Genomic DNA, 18,736 nt, shown 5'->3' with positions numbered 1-18,736 from the left:
GGTGATGATGATCATATTCCACATAAGATATAAGTCTGTCATCATCATATAGGGGAATCCGCTCGTACTGTGTGGAGTGCATAGCACTATCCCACTCACGCCTACTATAGCTAGAACACAAGGCTGGCTAATCATGACCTAGCCAAAAGAGTGTGATTGTAATTTAAGCATATCATCAAATACATAAGTCTATAAAGCCTGTGAGAACTGTAGCTCAGTTCACTAGCATGGTGTTTGCAACACCAGGGTTGTGGGTTCGATTCCCACGGGGGGCCAGCACATGGAAAATAAAAAATAAAATAAAAAATAAAAATATAAAAACAAATTATGAAATTGTATGAAATGTATGCATTCACTACTGTAAGTCGCTCTGGATAAGAGCGTCTGCTAAATGACTAAAACTGTAAATGTAAGTAATATTACCTAAGAGATACCTTTCCTCACAGCAAGGCGCTGCTTAATAAGGGAGTAAAATGATCACTGTACATATGAGAGTAAGACAGGAGAGCCTTGGAAGTCTGTGTACACTCCAGTGTTCGCAGGAGAGCCTTGGAAGTCTGTGTACACTCCAGTGTTCGCAGGAGAGCCTTGGAAGTCTGTGTACACTCCAGTGTTCGCAGGAGAGCCTTGGAAGTCTGTGTACACTCCAGTGTTCGCAGGAGAGCCTTGGAAGTCTGTGTACACTCCAGTGTTCGCAGGAGAGCCTTGGAAGTCTGTGTACACTCCAGTGTTCGCAGGAGAGCCTTGCATAGCAGGTCACCTACGAGGCTCTTCAGCTCTTGAAACGGGTCTGCTCACATATGTGGTTGAATTTCCTGCAACAAAGTAAAAGGGAAACAATACAAAACATGTCCCATCTTGTATCAGAAGCGGAGCTGTGAAGTGTGAAGGAGTGATTGTACCTTTCCTCTAACACCAGCTGTGGTTGGCCAAGCTTATACAATAACGCCCTCTGTTGGTAAAATGCATGTACAGCCACGCAATAGAACGCATATCTCTCACAGGAGGCTACAGAGGGGAGGATGGCTCATAATAATGGCTGGAATGGAGAGAATGGAATCTAACACATGGAAACCACATGTTTGATACCATTCCATTTATTCTGTTCCAGCCATTACTATGAGCCCGTCCTCCCCAATTAAGGTGTCACCGGCCTGTGATATCTATCCATACAAAATCTTATGGAGACCTATTCAGAAAATGGAATAAAGACCACATCTTGTAACTTACGTGGCATGGTGTGCCTTGACTTGAGTACGGCAGTTGCGTCCCCAATAACAGTCTGGCCGAGACGTCACAACAGCTGTGGGAATGAATATCAAACAAATAAAAGCTTAATTCATATTTAACACATGCTAGTTCACTGTATTGATATATTGTGATTGCTTCCAAATGAATTGCCTCTGAGGACATTCAAGTTTTCTGAATGGGAATTGTCATCTCCCAGTATCCAGCATTTAGAGCAGGGGTTCCCAAACGTATTTTCTCACGACCTCAACCATGTGAAAAAAAACTGTTTCCTAATTAACAGCTAATGGTTTACTTTATTTGGGCCTATGGCAGAAAATAGAAAAACATTCTAACTGTATTTCTGATTGTCTTAACTCACCATCACATACTTTTAATGTGGAGCTATGACAGTCAATTGCAAATTAGTCAGACATAATGTGTCTTATCTCACCACCACTAATGAGATGGGTGTGCTTGAAGCATGTCGCGTCTGAGGTTCTCAAAGTCAAGGGGCGTGATCGACGCATCTCATCTCTGCTGTCACATCCAACCTGGATCGATATTTGGTTTTAATGCAGACGAGAGCACTGAATCCAGTTTCATATAATCTGGCGAAGGGTACCATGAGTTTTATGGTTGCTTTCAAGACAACTGGGAACTATGAGGTCAAATCATGACGTCAGTGATCTTCAGATCGGAAAGTCAGAATTCTAGAAAGAGGCCATGGTTCGAGTTGGAATTCCGAGTTGGATAACCGTTCAAAAATATATTTTTTACGAGTTCCCAGTTGTCTTGAACGCACGGAAGTCTGAGATTTACAAGTTACCAGTTGTTTTGAAGGCAACATCACTGCTCAGAGGGAGATGGCATGTTATTTCCTTTGGGTCAGGAACTCCTCCGTAGTGACCCGTGAATGCATTCGGTCAAGACAGCTCGATCAGCTGTTCGAGTTCGCTTACCGGCATGTCAACTGAGCCAGAATCACAGTCAAACGGATTGGGAAGTAGGTCCCTAAGTGCTCTTCCAAGAGTTGGTGGTGAGCAGTCATCACTCGTGTGGAACACTTCGTGACCACGTTTACTAACAGTATTCTGGATATTAGCTCATATCCCGCTTAAGGTCTTATTCTGGATAAGTTGTTTACATGCACCTTTAATAACCCGCTCATGAGTATCCCTGTGACCATGAATAAACAAAATATTCCTAATTTAAATATATGGGTTAAATGGAATAGTAACTGAAATATGGACTTTAGGGCCTATAACCGCTCACATGTAGCGTAATATAATATTAACTCCTGGAGAATTGTGCATTTCTTGCGGTGAAATTAAATGTTAGCTTGGTCTTGGGAACAGGAGTGGAGAAATATTTACTTGTTTCAGCATCTCTCGAGAAAATGCGAATGTGCCATCTTTGACACTTAGGCAAGCAGACAGTATTTCAACCACATAAAATATTCACCCAAGACGAATTGAAGTCTTATCTGAAAAGTGTTTAAATCATGTTCTCAGATTTTCATTTCCTTATAACCGGTCAAACGGATGACATTTGAACATTTTGGATAGGTACAATCTTTCCACTGTTTTGGAGTTATTATTGCGTTTTCTACCCGGTTCCTAAACGAAACAGACAACTTAACCAGGTTACTAATGCATTCATTCTATCGATGCAAGACATTCTGGTGAGCACTACTTTATTTAGTCTTCTGGTGCAATACGTTGACAGAAGAGAAGCTGCATGTATCTAACTATAGTTGACAAACAAATGGCCTACCAAATGTTGGGAATTATAATAATGGCCTACCAAATGTTGGAAACCATAATAATGGCCTACCAAATGTTGGAAACCATAATAATGGCCTACCAAATGTTGGAAACCATAATAATGGCCTACCAAATGTTGGAAACCATAATAATGGCCTACCAAATGTTGGAAACCATAATAATGGCCTACCAAATGTTGGAAACAATAACAATGGACTACCAAAATGTCGGCAATAAGCAGAAACTTAGTAGTAAATTATAGTGAATAAATTATTAGGCTAAATTATTATGGAATTATTATGGTGGATTGAACTGCGCAGGTAGCCTACTTTTTGAAGGGATTCGTTTGAAAATCAGATGAAAACATGCGAAACTGAGCCTGCGCAGAAACAACAGTAAAACGGGATAAAATGCTACAGCATCCCTTTCTTAAATCAGCATATGCCAGGCATTTTACCCGGGTTTCTCATAACCGGGATACAAGCTTTTTCGGTGTTTATGTGTCAACTCAAAATCAGAATACTTCAGTATCCTGAATAATAATGGGATATTGGTGTGCATGTAAACGTGGTCACTGATGCCATTTTCTGTTAGAAACATGCACAGCCGATGGAAGGGGGCATGTTTCGCTTTAGAAAGACTCTCCAATAAAACATTTTTCACTCATCTGTAGAATGGTTTTGTATTTCCCCAGCATTCTTGAATTACGTTCATTCAGTTTCCCAAATATGTCTGTTACATAAGCAACGAGACATTTTATTTTCATTACACAGAAAGTCAACCAAGTCTTATATATATATATTTTTTTTTACATCCATTGTGAATGTCAACCGTTCCTCTCTCAATGCAAACAATTTCCAACACTCCCCCTCGATAACCACCAAGCCTCAGGGTGAATTATAACATTGTCATGCTCTGATCCCAGATCTCCACATTGTTTCGCAAACAGGCGTGCGCGCAGTGTGTGGCTTGATGTGGTTTACAATCAAAGTTACCTGCTGCAGTATATCTCCGAGATCTGTGCTCAGCTCTTTTACCGACAGTTGCTCTCGGTGTATCATACAATGCGTCCATAAGGCAGAGGGAGACATACTCATAACTAGAGTGCAGAGGCCTGCCTGCCGTCCCACCATAGATGGAGTGTGCAAAAGCCCATCCTTCGATTGTTTTCTGTCTTTATAGCCTTGAAGCACACTGAACCTCCCATGTTCCGTTTCATGCTCGGGAATCGTGAGAGAACAATCTGTTCTCGAGAATAGTATCCCTGACATGTAAAGCAAAAGTCAATGCATGGGCATCTCGGCCCTCACACATAACGTCCATTTGGAGATCATAAGCTGGGGAGTTTGAGTCGTTCCGTTTCCTCTTGATTGCTAGCAATAACATACATTCTTAGTTTAACAGTTATCTATCAAAAAGGTATTGATGTGAGTCTATGTGCCTCTGCCCCCCCCCCCCAAATGTTTCATATCAATTGCGGCCGGTAATATCAAAGTCTCTGCAATAGTGTGTGGTTTATTAGCATAGCGGGCCTAGCCATTCACCGTGCGGCCTTTTCCCATGATCTAAAGGAGCTCTGGTTTAATTTAAATCTTTTAGATTTGAATAATTTTCCTTTTTATTTTTAAAAAGGTTAAACCACATTACAATGATTGAGATATAATATTGTCTAATTAATTTAGTGCATTTGAAAAGTATTCAGATCAATTGACTTTCCACATTGTTATCTTACAGCCTTATTCTAAAATGTATTAAAATTGTTTTTTCCCCCTCATTAACCTACAGACAATACCCAATAATGATAAAGCAAAAAACAGGTTTAGAAATTTTAGCAAATGTATTAAAAATACAAAACTGAAATATCACAAGAATTCTGTCCTTTGTTGAAGCACCTTTGGCAGCGATTACAGCCTCGAGTCTTCTTGGGTATGATGCCAGAAGCTTGGCACAGACCTGTATTTGGAGAGTTTATCCAATTCTTCTCTGCAGATCCTCTCAAGCTCTGTCAGGTTGGATGGGGAGTGTCGCTATACAGCTATTTTCAAGTCTCTCCAGAGATGTTTGATCGGGTTGAAGTCCGGGCTCTGGTTGGGCCCATCAAGGACATTTAGAGACTTGTTCCAAAGCCACTCCAGCATTGTTTTGGCTGTGTGCTTAGGGTCATTGTCCTGTTGGAAGAGAGTCTGAGGTCTCTGGAGCAAGTTTTCATCAAGGATCTCTCTGTCCATTGCTCCGTTCATCTTTCCCTCGATCCTGACTAGTCTCCCAGTCACTGCCACTGAAAAACATCCCCACAGCATGATGCTGCCACCACCATGCTTCACCGTAGGGATGGTGCCAGGTTTCCTCCAGATGTGACGCTTGGCATTCAGGCCAAATCTTGGTTTCATCAGACCAGAGAATCTTGTTTCTCATGGTCAGAGAGTCCTTTAGGTGCCTTTGGCTTCCACTGAGGAGTGGCTTCCGTCTGGCCACTCTACCATAAAGGTCTGATTGGTGGAGTGCTGCAGAGATGGTTGTCCTTCTGGAACATTCTCCCATCTCCACAGAGAAGCTCAGGAGCTCTGTCAGTGACCATCGTGTTCTTGGTCACCTCCCGGACCATGGCCCTTCTCCCCTGATTGCTCAGTTTGGACGGGCAGCCAGCTCTAGGAAGAGTCTTGGTGGTTCCAAACTTCTACTATTTAAGAATGATGGAGGCCACTGTGTTCTTGGGGACCTTCAATACTGCAGAAATGTTTTGGTACCCTTCCCCAGATCTTTGCCTCGACACAATCCTTTCTCGGGACTCTATGGGCAATTCCTTCGACCTCATGGCTTGGTTTTTGCTCTGACACACACTGTCAACTGTGGGACCTTATATAGACAGGTGTGTGCGCCTTTCCAAATCATGTCCAATCAATTACGTTTAACACAGGTGGACTCCAATCAAGTTGTAGAAACATCTCAAGGATGATCAATGGAAACAGGATGCACCTGAGCTCAATGTCAAGTCTCATAGCAAAGGGTCTGAATACTTATGTAAGTAAGGTATCTGTTTTTTATGAATTAGCAACAATTTCTAAAAACCCATTTTCACTTTGTCAATATGGGGTAGTGTGTGTAGATTGAGGAAAATCATTGATTTAAACCATTTTAGATTAAGCCTGTAACAAAAATGTGGAAAAAGACAAGGTGTCCGAGTACTTTTTGAACACACTGTGTGTGTGTGTGTGTGTGTGTGTGTGTGTGTGTGTGTGTGTGTGTGTGTGTGTGTGCGCATACATACATACATACATACATACATACATACATACATACATACATACATACATACACACATATATGTATATGTATATATATACACACACACACACACACACACACACACACACACACACACACACACAGCCAAAGGTTTTAGAAAACCTACTCATTCCAGGGTTTTTCTTTATTTTTACTATTTTCTACATTGTAGAATAGTGAAGACATCAAAACTATGAAATAATACATATGGAATCATGTAACCAAAATATATTTTATATTCGCGATTTTTCAAATAGCCACCCTTTGCCTTGATGACAACTTTGCACACACTTTGCATTCTCTCAACCAGCTTCACCTGGAATACTTTTCCAACAGTCTTGAAGGAGTTCCTACATATGCTAAGCACTTGTTGGCTGCTTTTCCTTCACTCTGCGGTCCGACTCTTCCAAACCCATCTCAATTTGGTTGAGGTCGGGGGATTGTGGAGGCCAGGTCATCTGATGCAGCACTCCATCACTCTCCTTGGTTAAATAGAGCTTACACAGCCCAGAGGTGTGTTCGGTCATTGTCCTGTTAAAAAACAAATGATAGTCCCACTAAGCCCAAACCAGATGGGATGGCGTATCACTGCAAAATGCTGTGGTAGACTGGTTAAGTGTGCCTTGAATTCTAAATCAAATCACAGAGAGTCACCAGCAGAGCAACACCACACCATAACACCTCCTCCTCCTCCATGCCTTACGTTGGGAAATACACATGCAGACATCATCCGTTCACCCATACCGTGTCTCACAAAGACACGGCGGTTGGAAACAGAATTCTCCAATTTGGACTCCAGGACACATTTCCACCGATCTAATGTCCATTGCTTGTGTTTCTTGGCCCATGCAAGCCTCCTCTTTTTTATTATTTTTCCTCCCCAATTTCGTGGTATCCAATTGGTAGTTACAGTCTTGTCTCATCGCTGCAACTCCCATACGGACTCGGGAGCAGTGCATCCCCCGAAACACAACCTAACCGAGTCGCACTGCTTCTTGACACAATGCCCACTTAACCCGAAATCCAGCTGCACCAATGTTGTTGGAGGAAACGCCGTACTCCTGGCGACCATGTCAGCGTGCACTGCACCCGGCCCGCCACAGGAGTCACTAGTGCGCGTTGGGACAAGGACATCCCTGCCGGGCAAACCATCCTCTAACCCAGACGACGCTGGGTCAATTGTGTCGCGGCCAGCTGCGACAGAGACTGGACTCGAACCTAGAATCTCTAGTGGCACTGTTAGCACTGCAATGCAGTGCCTTTGACCACTGCGCGGCTCGGGAGGCCCAAGTTCCTTCTTCTTATTGGTGTCCTTTAGTAGTGGTTTCTTTGCAGAAATTCGACCATGAAGGCCTGATTCACACAGTCTCTTATGAACAGTTGATGTTGAGATGTGTTTGTTACTTGAACTCTGTGAAGCATTTATTTGGGCTGCAATTTTTGAGGCTGGTAACTCTTATGAACTTATCCTCTGCAGCAGAGGTAATTCTGAGTCTTCCTTTCCTGTGGCGGTCCTCATGACAGCCAGTTTCATCATAGCGCTTGATGGTGTTTGCGACTGCACTTGAAGAATAGTTCTTGAAATTCTCCATATTGACTGACCTTCATGTCTTAAAGCAATGATGGACTGTCATTTCTCTTTGCTTATTTGAGCTGTTCGTGCCATAATATGGACTTGGTCTTTTACCAAATAGGGCTATCTTCTGTATACCACCCATACCTTGTCACAACACACCTGATTAGCCTAAATGCATTAAGAAGGAAAGAAATTCCACAAATTAACTGAACAAGGCACACCTGTTAATTGAAATGGATTCCAGGTGACTACCTCATGAAGCTTGTTGAGAGAATGCCAAGAGTGTGCAAATCTGTCATCAGGCAAAGGGTGACTGTTTGAAGAATCTCAAATATAATTTTGATTTGTTTAACACTTTTTTGGTTACTACACGATTCCATATGTGTTATTTCATAGTTTATGTCTTCACTATTATTCTATAATGTAGAAAATAGTAAAAATAAAAACCCTTGAATGAGTAGGTGTTGTAAAACTTTTGACCAGTAATGTATACATTTAAAAATCCTCCGTATTTTGGAAATTCTCCTATGACCCCATTTTAATATCAGGCAATATCATTTGCATATCAGGTGACCCCACATGGCGTTGCGACCCCTAGTTTGGGAACCGCTGAGTTAGAGGCTGCTCTCGCTCACCAGGAAGCGCCGAGGCAGGGATGTTCTGTCTGTATTTGTAGGCCAGCTCCCCGAAGGCTCGCAGGCCACAGCAGAAACAGAGTATGGCGTTACTGTTGATGCGATAATCTGAGATACAAAACATGGAGAGAGAGAGGGAGAGATAGAGTTACTAGTGTGTCCCAAAGTGAGTTGGAAGGATGCTCTGCACTGTCAATAAGACTGAGAACCATGTTCAAGATGGGAAGCTTAAAGGTGGAATTGCAGCTCATCGTTTTTGCAGTCACGAGATATGGAAATAAAAGACCTGGAAATGGTGTCTCAGGAAGCACATTTATATGATGTAGGAATTTTTGGAGATGTGCAATGCAAATGCAAAAAAGACAACCTGGAACGCTTCCAATCTCAAATTTTATGTGAGGTGAAGAGGATAGTGTCAGACTGACCAGACAGATAGAAGGTTCCCTGTTGCAGGCCCTGAAGACCCTCCTGTAGCATGTCCCTCCACGACATTCCTCTGGCTGACAAGTAACTCTATAAAGGCGGAAGGATGACAGGTTATATATTAGACGTTAGTGATCGCTGTAGTAGAGAAGTTATAAACAAATGCAAAAGAAATAGATTAACTTAACCTGGGTTATGTAACCAGGCACCAATTTCCCAATTCCCAGACACAGATTAAGACTATTCATGGACTAAAAAGCATGGTCAATGGAGAATCTTCATTGAAATAGCTTTTATATCCAGGACTAAGCTTAATCTGTGTCTGGGAAACCGGCCCAAAGAATGCAGATGCTGTTTCTGGGTGTTCAGACCGATCAATGGTTAGAGCCGAAGAGTAGAAAAGAAGTACCTGGAGGATCTCTGATTCATAGTTATTGCTGTTCAGAACACCGTCCAGGCATTTGTCTGTAAGGTTGAGTTCTGTGGACAAAGACATGGATATTATATTTCTCATACTAATAAACATGATACTGCAATGTGATAACAAATTATGTGTAAGACATAGGGACAATACAGGCAATATTTTGGTAAATTTCCACCACTATTTTCAATAAACTAACCACAATGATAGCGTTACCTCAAAAATCCCTCAGAAGCTCTGGTTTAACTAAGCATCAATCAGCCCAGAGCAAAGTTTCTACCTGTTTATTTACTAAGGTCAATTAAACAAAAATATGCACAGACCTTATATGCGATCAAGTACTACAACTTGATACCAATTCTCCTAACCTTACATTACCTTTTCGTTCAACCTTGAATGTTTATTTACTGTTGAAAGTTTTAGTGACACACTTTGAAAGTAAATCTAGGAGTAGTAGAGCAGAGACGCACCACTGAAACGTGCGAGGCAGCCCTGACAGCCGATCCTCTGGCAGCCCCAGTACATGTGACAGAAGGGCCGCAGGCACGCCACACCTAGCCAACACAAAGAACCACACCCATCAGCACCTTCAGCCAAAGCACTCTTGCCATCGGTCCACTAACATTGATTGACAGGCCTGCGGGCCACTCACATTGCTGAGCGGAGAGTTGCTGGCCAATGAGCTCGGCGCGGCGGTCTGGCATGGGCTGCAGGCAGCAGGTGCAGATGACATGGCTGCCCAGAGGAGGACATGTGTAATCCTGAGGAGCTGCAGGAGGACAGGACACAGCGAGACATGTCCTCTGGGTCAAGGTCCTGAAGGCTACACTGTACTATCCTTACAGAATCTACAGATCCAACAATTACGCTACAAGCATTGTCACATATTTCTGTGTCCAGGCGAGTGCAACATACTGATAGTTAATTTGATCTGTAAGTGCACTACATTGTGTTGTCATAACTCCCTAATCAACCAACACAAAACACTTACATATTAGAAATAAAAGCATTATATAAATGTAAGCCTTTACCATGAGCAACAGATGGACACATAGTTCAGTACCTGTAGTGGGGACATCAGAGCATGTTGATAATGTTGATTCCCCAGCCCCAGGGGGTTTCCCTGGCCTGTCCTCAGGAGTTGGTGGGGCTGGTCCTAGAGGGGCCGGTAGGACTGGTCCTAGAAGAGCTGGTCCTAGAAGAGCTGGTGGGGCTGGCCCTGTGGCCCACAGTACCTGGCTGACCTCCTTCCTGTAGCCTGGACACTGTCTGCACATCACAACGGGCTGGCTGTGGAAACACAACAACAGGAAGAAGAATGCTTTAGAGGGAGAAAAACAAACCACACACTCTTGGTCAACCATACACACAGGGTCACAGTCACACACACAGCTACTCTTCTGTCTGACCTGATATCGGAGGTGTCACTGTCGTTGTCGGAGAGCTCAAAGAGATAATCAGAGCTGCCCTCTTCATCAGAGAAGGAACGCTCAATCTTTGGCTGCAGCATGTCCCGAGTTATCTTGTTCTGGCTGTCCATGCTCTTCAGGTCCTCCTCACTGCGACACTTCTCTGTGGACACAAAGGGTCAACACAGGGTCAACATTTCCATGCTTTATTTGGGTCCATCCACACACAACAAAATAGGAGACAGACGTAGACACAAATACAGAGTTTAACAGGGGGAAGAGCTGGTCGCTATCCACAATAGTGTTAATGGGGGTACAAGGGTAGAGTCGGGCAGATTGAATACAAACCTGGGTGTTGGATAAGGTAGGCCTCCACCAGGTTGTTGAGGATGTGGTTCTTGCGGATCCTCTCTACAGGGCAACGGCAGGTGGGGCAGAGAGACGAGCGCTCCATCCAGCCAGAGTAACATGCAGCACAGAAGGTGTGCATACAGGGCTGCAGGCTGCATGGGGGACACACAGGGAGCTGATACCATTAACACGCAGTAGAGGCACCTTTCTGTCTTATAGAACAAAATTAGAATTACTAGGAATTATAAAATGTTGTGTTAATACGACTCTTGATATATTATATTTATTGAAGCATTGCTATGTTCATCTGCTGCGAGGAGCCACAAGCAATGAAATAGAGGAGTGGGCCTATTTTCTAATGTAGTAGTAGGTAGAGTCTTGCTGTACCTGACACAGTCATGAAGTAGGTCCTGACAGATGATACAGGTGAGGGACTCCTCCATCTTGTCAGTCTTGGCTTCTTCCACAGTCACAGCAGCTTTTCCCAACAGATCCCTGATAAGAGAAACCTTAGCTGGGCTGGGGCCGACCACCGCAATACTGGAAGTATGTGGTAGTCCAAAATCATAGTCCTTGTCTAGGAAGGGAAAGGGGGAAAACACTGTAAACAGTGTCACCAACCAAGTATCAATATTCCACAATGTAATGACACTGAATGCACTGACCAGCACTGTCAGTTTTCCTCCTTTTTCTCTCTGGCTCCATGTCCCCTTCCTCCTCCTTATACAACATTGTGACTCGGTTCTGGGCTTCAGTCTGTCGTGTGTCTGTTGAGCAGAAGAGGTTAGTGTTGTGCTGCCCAGCCTTGCCTTCAGCAGCAGCAGGAGAAGGGAGAAAGGATGCACAACAGAGAATGATCAAAAGGCCATATGATTGGGGAAAATTCAGTTACCTGTGCCTGTTCTTGAATATGGGAAGATTTACAAGTAGTTGTGATCATAAAAGTCTGGCATAATATCATTTGGCAAGAGCTGTCCTTTGAAAGAAGTAAGGGAGAGTGAACAAAGCTGGCACAATCAAGGGGAGACCATGCTATTCCGGTCGAAGAATTTGAGGAGGAGGGTGAAACACAGATTTACTTCCCAGTCCCTGCTTCCCCTCAATGAGCACCATAAAGAGGAAGCACGGGCCAGATGGAAAGCCTACCTAAGGCAGAGGAGTGCAGGAGGGAGGCTGCAGAGGAACAGGCTGTGTGGAGGTGATGGGAGGAGGTGGAGGGCTGGGGTTCATCCAAGGCCTGCTGCTCCCGTGGAGGTCCAACAAGGAATGGCTCCACAGACACACATACTGCAGCTGTAACAGGGCAGGTCTGGGCTTTCTGCTGCATTACTGAGCATCTGGTGGCACCACCTGACATGGTGAGAAAGGGTGAAAAGCAACAAACAAGCTAATTAAAATCACCCTACAAATGTTTTTCATAAAAAATATGCAAAGTCAAGAGGTAGCAATCAAATATCACATTGATTTGGTTATTTTATACTTACCAATTGTGTCTTGTGAGAATGTCCTCTCTGGTTTTATGGACTGATACATGTAGGCAATGTCTGTAGAAGCAAGAGATTGTTATACTTCACTCAATTGAAAAAAAAAACAAGGAAATGACAAAGTTAAGAAGTATAAGACGACGACACCAGGCCCATCCACATTGACTCAGAACAAATAGAATCCGTTGAGCAATACAAATATCTTGGAACTATAATTGACTAAAAACTCTCCTGGACTGCAAACACACAGACATACAAAAAGGGACAACAATGACTGTATTGTGAAGATTAAATAAATATCAGGTCAGTAAAAGAATATCAACCATATTCTACACATCAATTGTTCAGTGTTCTCACTTTCTGTTTCCAAGCCTGGTACAAGCAGATATCCATCATAGCAAATAAAAAACAATTGTAGTAAAGATGTCAAGCAGATTCAGTGGAGTTAATCTGAAGAAAATGGAAGTGCTGTTCTTGGAGAGAGTGGTGGGCAGGAGCGAAAATTGCCACCAACCTGACACACCCACTCAACCAGGAGTAGTACCAGCTCATACCATCAGGCCGCTGATACAGAGGCCATCTTTACAAAACCGCCAGAGCCTGGAAATCCACCAGTATAAATAACTGCTCCACCCTAACTGAATTATGAACGGTATCCACATGTGTTGTCTGCTGTAGTTATTGCTTGTGATTTATGTATGCATTTAGGTACCTATTGGTGATGCTGTGCTGTTTGGTGAGATGCAGGGACACAAAAGTTTGTGTACAATTCGTTAAATATCCCCAAAAAGGGAATATTACTCTTATTTTGAGAAGTCATTCTTGGCCAACTGGTCCAACTCAGTTTACACACATTATGCAAGTTCACTGTGTACAGTTTGCATTTATAACCAAGTTGGCAGCACTGGAAGGTACACAGGAAAACAAGTGGACTAAAAGACCTGTATGCACTAAATCAAATCAACATTTATTGGTCACATGCACATGGTACAGTGAGATGCTTTCCTTGACAATGCTTAACAATGGTGTGCACTATGCAGTATACTACGGTTGCAAAACTACTGGTAATTTACCAAAGTTACTGGAATTTTCAGTCATTCATAATAATAATTTAGTGGGTGCTTATAGTTGTCCAATTTCACAAGTACAAGTGCGTATTATATGCAAAAAAAAATGTGCATATCCAAACTCCCACTGAGACACCCTTGAGAGAGTGGGATCACGGCCAAGGTCAGCCCTTATCAACGGCAACCCTGGAGCAATTCGGGTTAAATACCTTGCCCAAGGGCACATCGTCATATTTTTCACCTTGTCGGCTCGGGGATTTCAACTAGCGACCATTCGGTTACTGGCCCAACGCTTTAACCACTAGGCTACCTGGTGCCCTGGTCTACGGTAATCTATTGTAACTTTGGACATTTGCACTTCTACAACTTAAAAAAATATACATTTTATATAAAATATTCATTTTTTTTTTCATCTGTGTCCATATTGTCCATGACTTTCTAGTGGATAGACCATACGTTTCAAGAGAAAATAGCCTAATTAAATGAAAAAAAAGCATCTAAAAACAACAATGGCATCATTTTCAATTAACTCTGCAAGTCTTCCAACTATTGATTTTTTTCCCACAACCAGTTTGGCGCAAAAACATTTACAACAAAGACATAGTAAAATAAATAAGTGTGTAAAAAAATTCTAAAATAAAGGATCTCATGCTGAAACCCTCATACTAAACACGAACGGTATTCACCAAGTTGATGGGTTATATTTAGGATAATTCTTTATAGCTGTGTCATTCTATTTGTTATATCAAAATCATCTTATTTTACATGTTACATAAATTCAAGAAAGTTTTCAAAATTCCAGTAGTTTACTGGTAAACTTAGAAAGTTACCATTTACATATCCTCACTTTGTAACCCTATGCACTACTAATTTATACACACCTTCTGAAGAAAATAAGGAACACGTTATATTCTTTCTACAGCCCACCTACAATACTCCCAAAATAGTTCTTTATACACTTACAGATGGATCTTAATTTGATCACCTGCTGTTACAAGAAAATTCCTGCACGGTTTAAAAAGGCTTTAAAAGTTTGTAATTTCCACTTAAAAATATCAGACTTAATTTGCCCTAACTAAAAATGTATGAACCGCTACAAAAATGAGAGCCAAACACCCCAATCAAAATAGGAAAAAAAAACGTACTTTGCTCTGGTTCGTTTTTCCTGTATACAAAGTAGATGACATCTCCATTCTGCAGCATATGAATCTGCTTCTTCACCAGCTTAGACATGTTAATCACTGTACCATTGGTGCTAGAGGTGTGAAAAACAAAACAAAAACACTGGTCTGTCATTGTATTCAATGTATTCAATCAGCAACCTTGGAAGAAATCCAAGACAAGAGAGGACTGTGTCTCAGTTTTGGCTGGCTAGAAAAACTTTGCTGCAGTTATTACTATAGTAACAATTAAATAGTAGCTTCTCTTCATGGGATATATAGGGATGGAATCTTAACCTACACTATTGAGATACTACACTGTCGCATTCCATCTTTCTATTGGAAAGGCATCCACAATATTCAGGAGCAAAACAGTTAGAGCTGCCACTTTGCTCAATGATGTAAAGCCTAAAGCTTACCGTATGCTTCCCAGCCCCAAAAAAATTGTGCATATATTATGACCACATTTTGTGAAGTTTTCTTCGTTTTGGATTTTCGGATGCATTTGGCAAGGTTTTTTTCCCCGGCTGTTCAAGCACACACATTTTTTTCTTAAGGCTTGTCGAAGTTCGGTAGCCAAAGTCTACCCCCTTCTGTGATTGGTCAACAGTAGGGATTCTTCAATAAAGTGTTTGTTGTCATTCAACGACAGACTAGTTTTCAGTTTCACTTGAGAAATACTGCACCAAACATCTTAGTTAGATGTAAAATTGCACGACTAAGACCTCTTCGGCAAAAATGTCAAAATTAATTACAGATTTCTTGAGTTATCTTAGATTAAATTATACTATTTTGAGGAAGTGTATTTGTTGCTATGGTGTCTCAAGAGGGACAAACAGTAATATTGCCGCTTTTTTTCAACAGAATGTATTTTAAGGAAGTACAGACGTTCATGTCGCCTAGCCAAGTTCTGCTAGGCGCAAACCGAACCTATGCATGCGGACGCCTTAATGCAGTGTGCACACTAGAGAAATGCGTGTAGAGAAAATGCCTTTCATCTTGCTGACTTATTAGCGCATGGTAAAACACAACCTCTTTAATTGATGGTTAGTGTAATTTGCCAGCTGGTTGCTTACACTGAAAATTAGACTACACTGTGATGTGCAGTGCTGGGCAGGCAGATATCTGTTCAATCCACCATGAAATACACTGATCAGTCACTATAAACAGGATTACAAACAAATACAATCGGCATAATAGCATTTTCCTATAACAATAAAACAAACGCAGGTTAAAATCTATTTAGCATAATTAACTAAGCAAAATGCTCTACATTACCATATTATCTTATCATTAAACATACATAATTGATCAGTTTATCCTTGACAATGGACCTACATTGAGCCTATAAAGTACTTAGAATTTTTTTTAAAAAGACTCCCTTCATACCTTGTGTCCTCCAGCCACACCAACCCTGAGCTCTTATCTTGCACTATCTTACAGTGATCCCCTGAGACCAGTTTGTTAGCAGGAAAGGAAAGATCACAGCCTGGTGAAATAAAAAGTTAGTTACGGTTAATAAAATGCACCAAAAAAAAATGACAACATAGTCAAAGATGACTATTTTCAACATAACTTGAATAAACTAGATTTTGTCGTACAGTAGGCTAGTGTTGTGGAGCTTTTGTGCTATATTGTGTGTAAAAAGCATTTTGTTAACGTCATGTTACTGTAAACAAAGACAATTTGGGCCTACTCATTACCTATTTTAAAATAGCAGGAAAACAAGTATTTAGGCAATGGCCACATGGCTGATGATATCGTCATGAGTGAGCTTGGAAAATACCACATTGAGATTGTACGACTATGCTGATTTATTGTTTATGCATTCCTCTCTTCTTTTATACCATATTGTGGGTGCTGCATAACAGACTAGCTCATTAGCCTCAGTATCTTTGTATCGGAAAGCAGACTCCTGGAACTCAATATAATAGAGCAGAAAGACACAGACAGAAACCTTGGAGATATAACCTTTCCTTGGTCAAAATCCATACAAAAAACTAGCCTACTTAATATTCTGCACACATGTTCTCAATAGACGGCTTTGTTGTCATCAGAGAGGGTGTCTAAGTTTGGTGAACTAAAGACTGGGGGTATTGTGCCTTGAATTAACTGGTTTTATTAAAGAGCCCAGACACTGCCCGACTCATGTCTAGGATATGGTATTTTCTGTCTATAAACATCAAGACATTTATAAACAAGTTCCTCAAAACAAGCAACATACATTTAATTAAAAGTGTTCAACTATAAAAATAAAAACACACTAATGAAAAGTGTTACTTCTTAAGTTTTTACACATTATTATGATTGTGCAAGCAATAATCATTAAAATCGATAACAGGGCGTTTTGGTAGTTCACAAAATATTGACAATTTATAGATAATCGTTAGCTAGGGTCCTACCGCATTACTTTCTTTCTTTTATAAATTAGCCTACAATATGGTAGCTGAGTTTCTCAACTCCACGATATGTTGAGAAACTCAGGTAACAATATGGTGAAGTGATTGTGTTAGTGTCACTGTGTGGGATAGTAATTTTACCTTTTCTTCGCCCGACAGTGCATTCCCTGTTGACAAGCAATACTTCAGATCGAGTGTCCACTTTTACTAACTTCCCCCATGGTTGACTCCTTCCATGCTTCTTCTCCATGTCCAAAGCTGATACGTTCCAGTTTTCTATATTGATCAAATCATGATGCAATCTCTGCTTTAAAAACACTGTACTTAGATCAGTGGCAGCAAATACGTCATCCAATAACTTAACCTAGCTAGTTAATATTATTTTAGTTGAGAAATATGGGGCACTGTCTAGCTAGCCAACTACCGTTTCCTTAGCCTAACAAACTGTAGCTAACGTTAGTTTAGTTGGGAAGGATAAACAATCAAGCAACCCACCCTGTCTGGAACAAGAAACGTCTGGCTAACTTGCTAGCTAATGTAAAATATTTGATTAGCAAGGCATTTTGAGTAAGTTCATGTTAGAAGTTAGTCAATCAAACAACTCGATGGTGGACATGCGACAACAAGCAACTTCATTTTCAAAAAAAACCTGGCTTAAGCTTGCTACTAACATTAGCTGGCGAGCTAACGTTAGCTTGTTGCAAACAGCTAGCTATTAAATTCAGGAGCTAGAAAGAAATACGATTTAGCTAACTAGTTAGCTACCTTGAAAATATAATTACTATACCCTCAAAGGCACGATTATTTCGTTCGGTTATTTTTGCTTGAAGATATTTTGCCCCTTAATTTTCCAGTTGGCACACACACTAGTTCACTTCCTGACAACCAAAGGTATTTACAGCCATCAGCTGGAGGAGGGGCGGGGAAAGTAGTCTGAGAAAATGAGGTCTTCAAGGGGACGCCTGCCTCTCAACCACCACTACACGCGAAGAAGAGAAAACAAACTCCTGCTTGTTATCTAATTAGATTAGAATTTTGTTGTGTTCTTATATGCACCTTATATGCACCTTATATGCATGTTATTATTGTTTAGCTATTTAGATTCACCACATTTCTCCCAGTAAAGCTAATCAATGTCAAAACCCTGGATATACAACGAGGCTTTCATTGGGAATTTGGAAATGAAGGAAGCCTATTTGGGGGAGGGGCCAAATTAAGGTTATGGCTACATTTAGGGTTAGGGTTGAACCGTGATGTGGACATGAAGTTAGGGCTAGGGTTAGAGTTGAACCGGGATGTGGACATGAAGCTAAGGTTAGGGTTAGGTTTGTTGTGGTTGAGGCTAAGGTTAAACTAAGATGTAGACATGAAGTTAGGGTTAAGGCTAGGGTTAGGGTTGAACCGGAATGTGAACATGAAGCCAAGGTCAGGTTTAGGAGGGATTTAGTTTGTGATGGTATCAAACCCTCGGTTGCATGGGCCTATTGCAGCTTCCTGCACTGTCTGTCTTAGGTCAAATCATTCTGGTCTGGA

General features: G+C 41.5%; 1 protein-coding gene across 5 annotated transcripts; it reads right to left on the bottom strand.

The window, feature by feature from the left end:
* Positions 1 to 334: 334 nt before the first annotated feature.
* On the bottom strand, positions 335 to 18,179 carry LOC115200334 (E3 ubiquitin-protein ligase CHFR). 5 transcript variants are annotated; one of them, XM_029763310.1, is made up of 19 exons: positions 17,991 to 18,179; positions 17,345 to 17,479; positions 16,194 to 16,293; positions 14,790 to 14,899; positions 12,578 to 12,637; positions 12,240 to 12,443; positions 11,759 to 11,860; positions 11,481 to 11,670; positions 11,091 to 11,245; positions 10,743 to 10,905; positions 10,397 to 10,623; positions 9,986 to 10,102; positions 9,804 to 9,887; positions 9,322 to 9,392; positions 8,915 to 9,002; positions 8,490 to 8,597; positions 1,231 to 1,303; positions 744 to 815; positions 335 to 704 (listed from the first exon to the last, which is right to left on the bottom strand). In XM_029763310.1, the coding sequence occupies exons 2-18, from the start codon at positions 17,451 to 17,453 to the stop codon at positions 773 to 775; spliced, it is 2,004 nt and encodes a 667-aa protein (XP_029619170.1). In that variant the 5' UTR covers positions 17,454 to 17,479; positions 17,991 to 18,179; the 3' UTR covers positions 335 to 704; positions 744 to 772. The 5 variants fall into 5 exon arrangements, with proteins under 5 accessions (XP_029619170.1, XP_029619168.1, XP_029619167.1 ...); XM_029763308.1 differs by having other exon boundaries at positions 335 to 815; positions 17,969 to 18,179; XM_029763307.1 differs by having other exon boundaries at positions 335 to 815; positions 17,991 to 18,178.
* Between the last annotated feature and the right edge of the window lie 557 nt (positions 18,180 to 18,736).

The sequence above is a fragment of the Salmo trutta genome, chromosome 9 (genome assembly GCF_901001165.1).
Source record: "Salmo trutta chromosome 9, fSalTru1.1, whole genome shotgun sequence".
Lineage (NCBI taxonomy): Eukaryota > Metazoa > Chordata > Actinopteri > Salmoniformes > Salmonidae > Salmo > Salmo trutta.
This window is presented reverse-complemented; position numbering and strand designations above follow the sequence as displayed.

Bases quoted from the DNA above. Each gene is read 5' to 3' on its own strand.
- LOC115200334 (XM_029763308.1), bottom strand. From the start codon at position 17,453: ATGGAGAAGAAGCATGGAAGGAGTCAACCATGGGGGAAGTTAGTAAAA. The intron at 10,103-10,396 runs GTACTGAACTAT...GTCCTCCTGCAG, and splicing joins CTCTGATGTCCCCACTACAG to CTCCTCAGGATTACACATGT. The intron at 8,598-8,914 runs GTCAGTCTGACA...TTTGTATCTCAG, and splicing joins GGGAACCTTCTATCTGTCTG to ATTATCGCATCAACAGTAAC.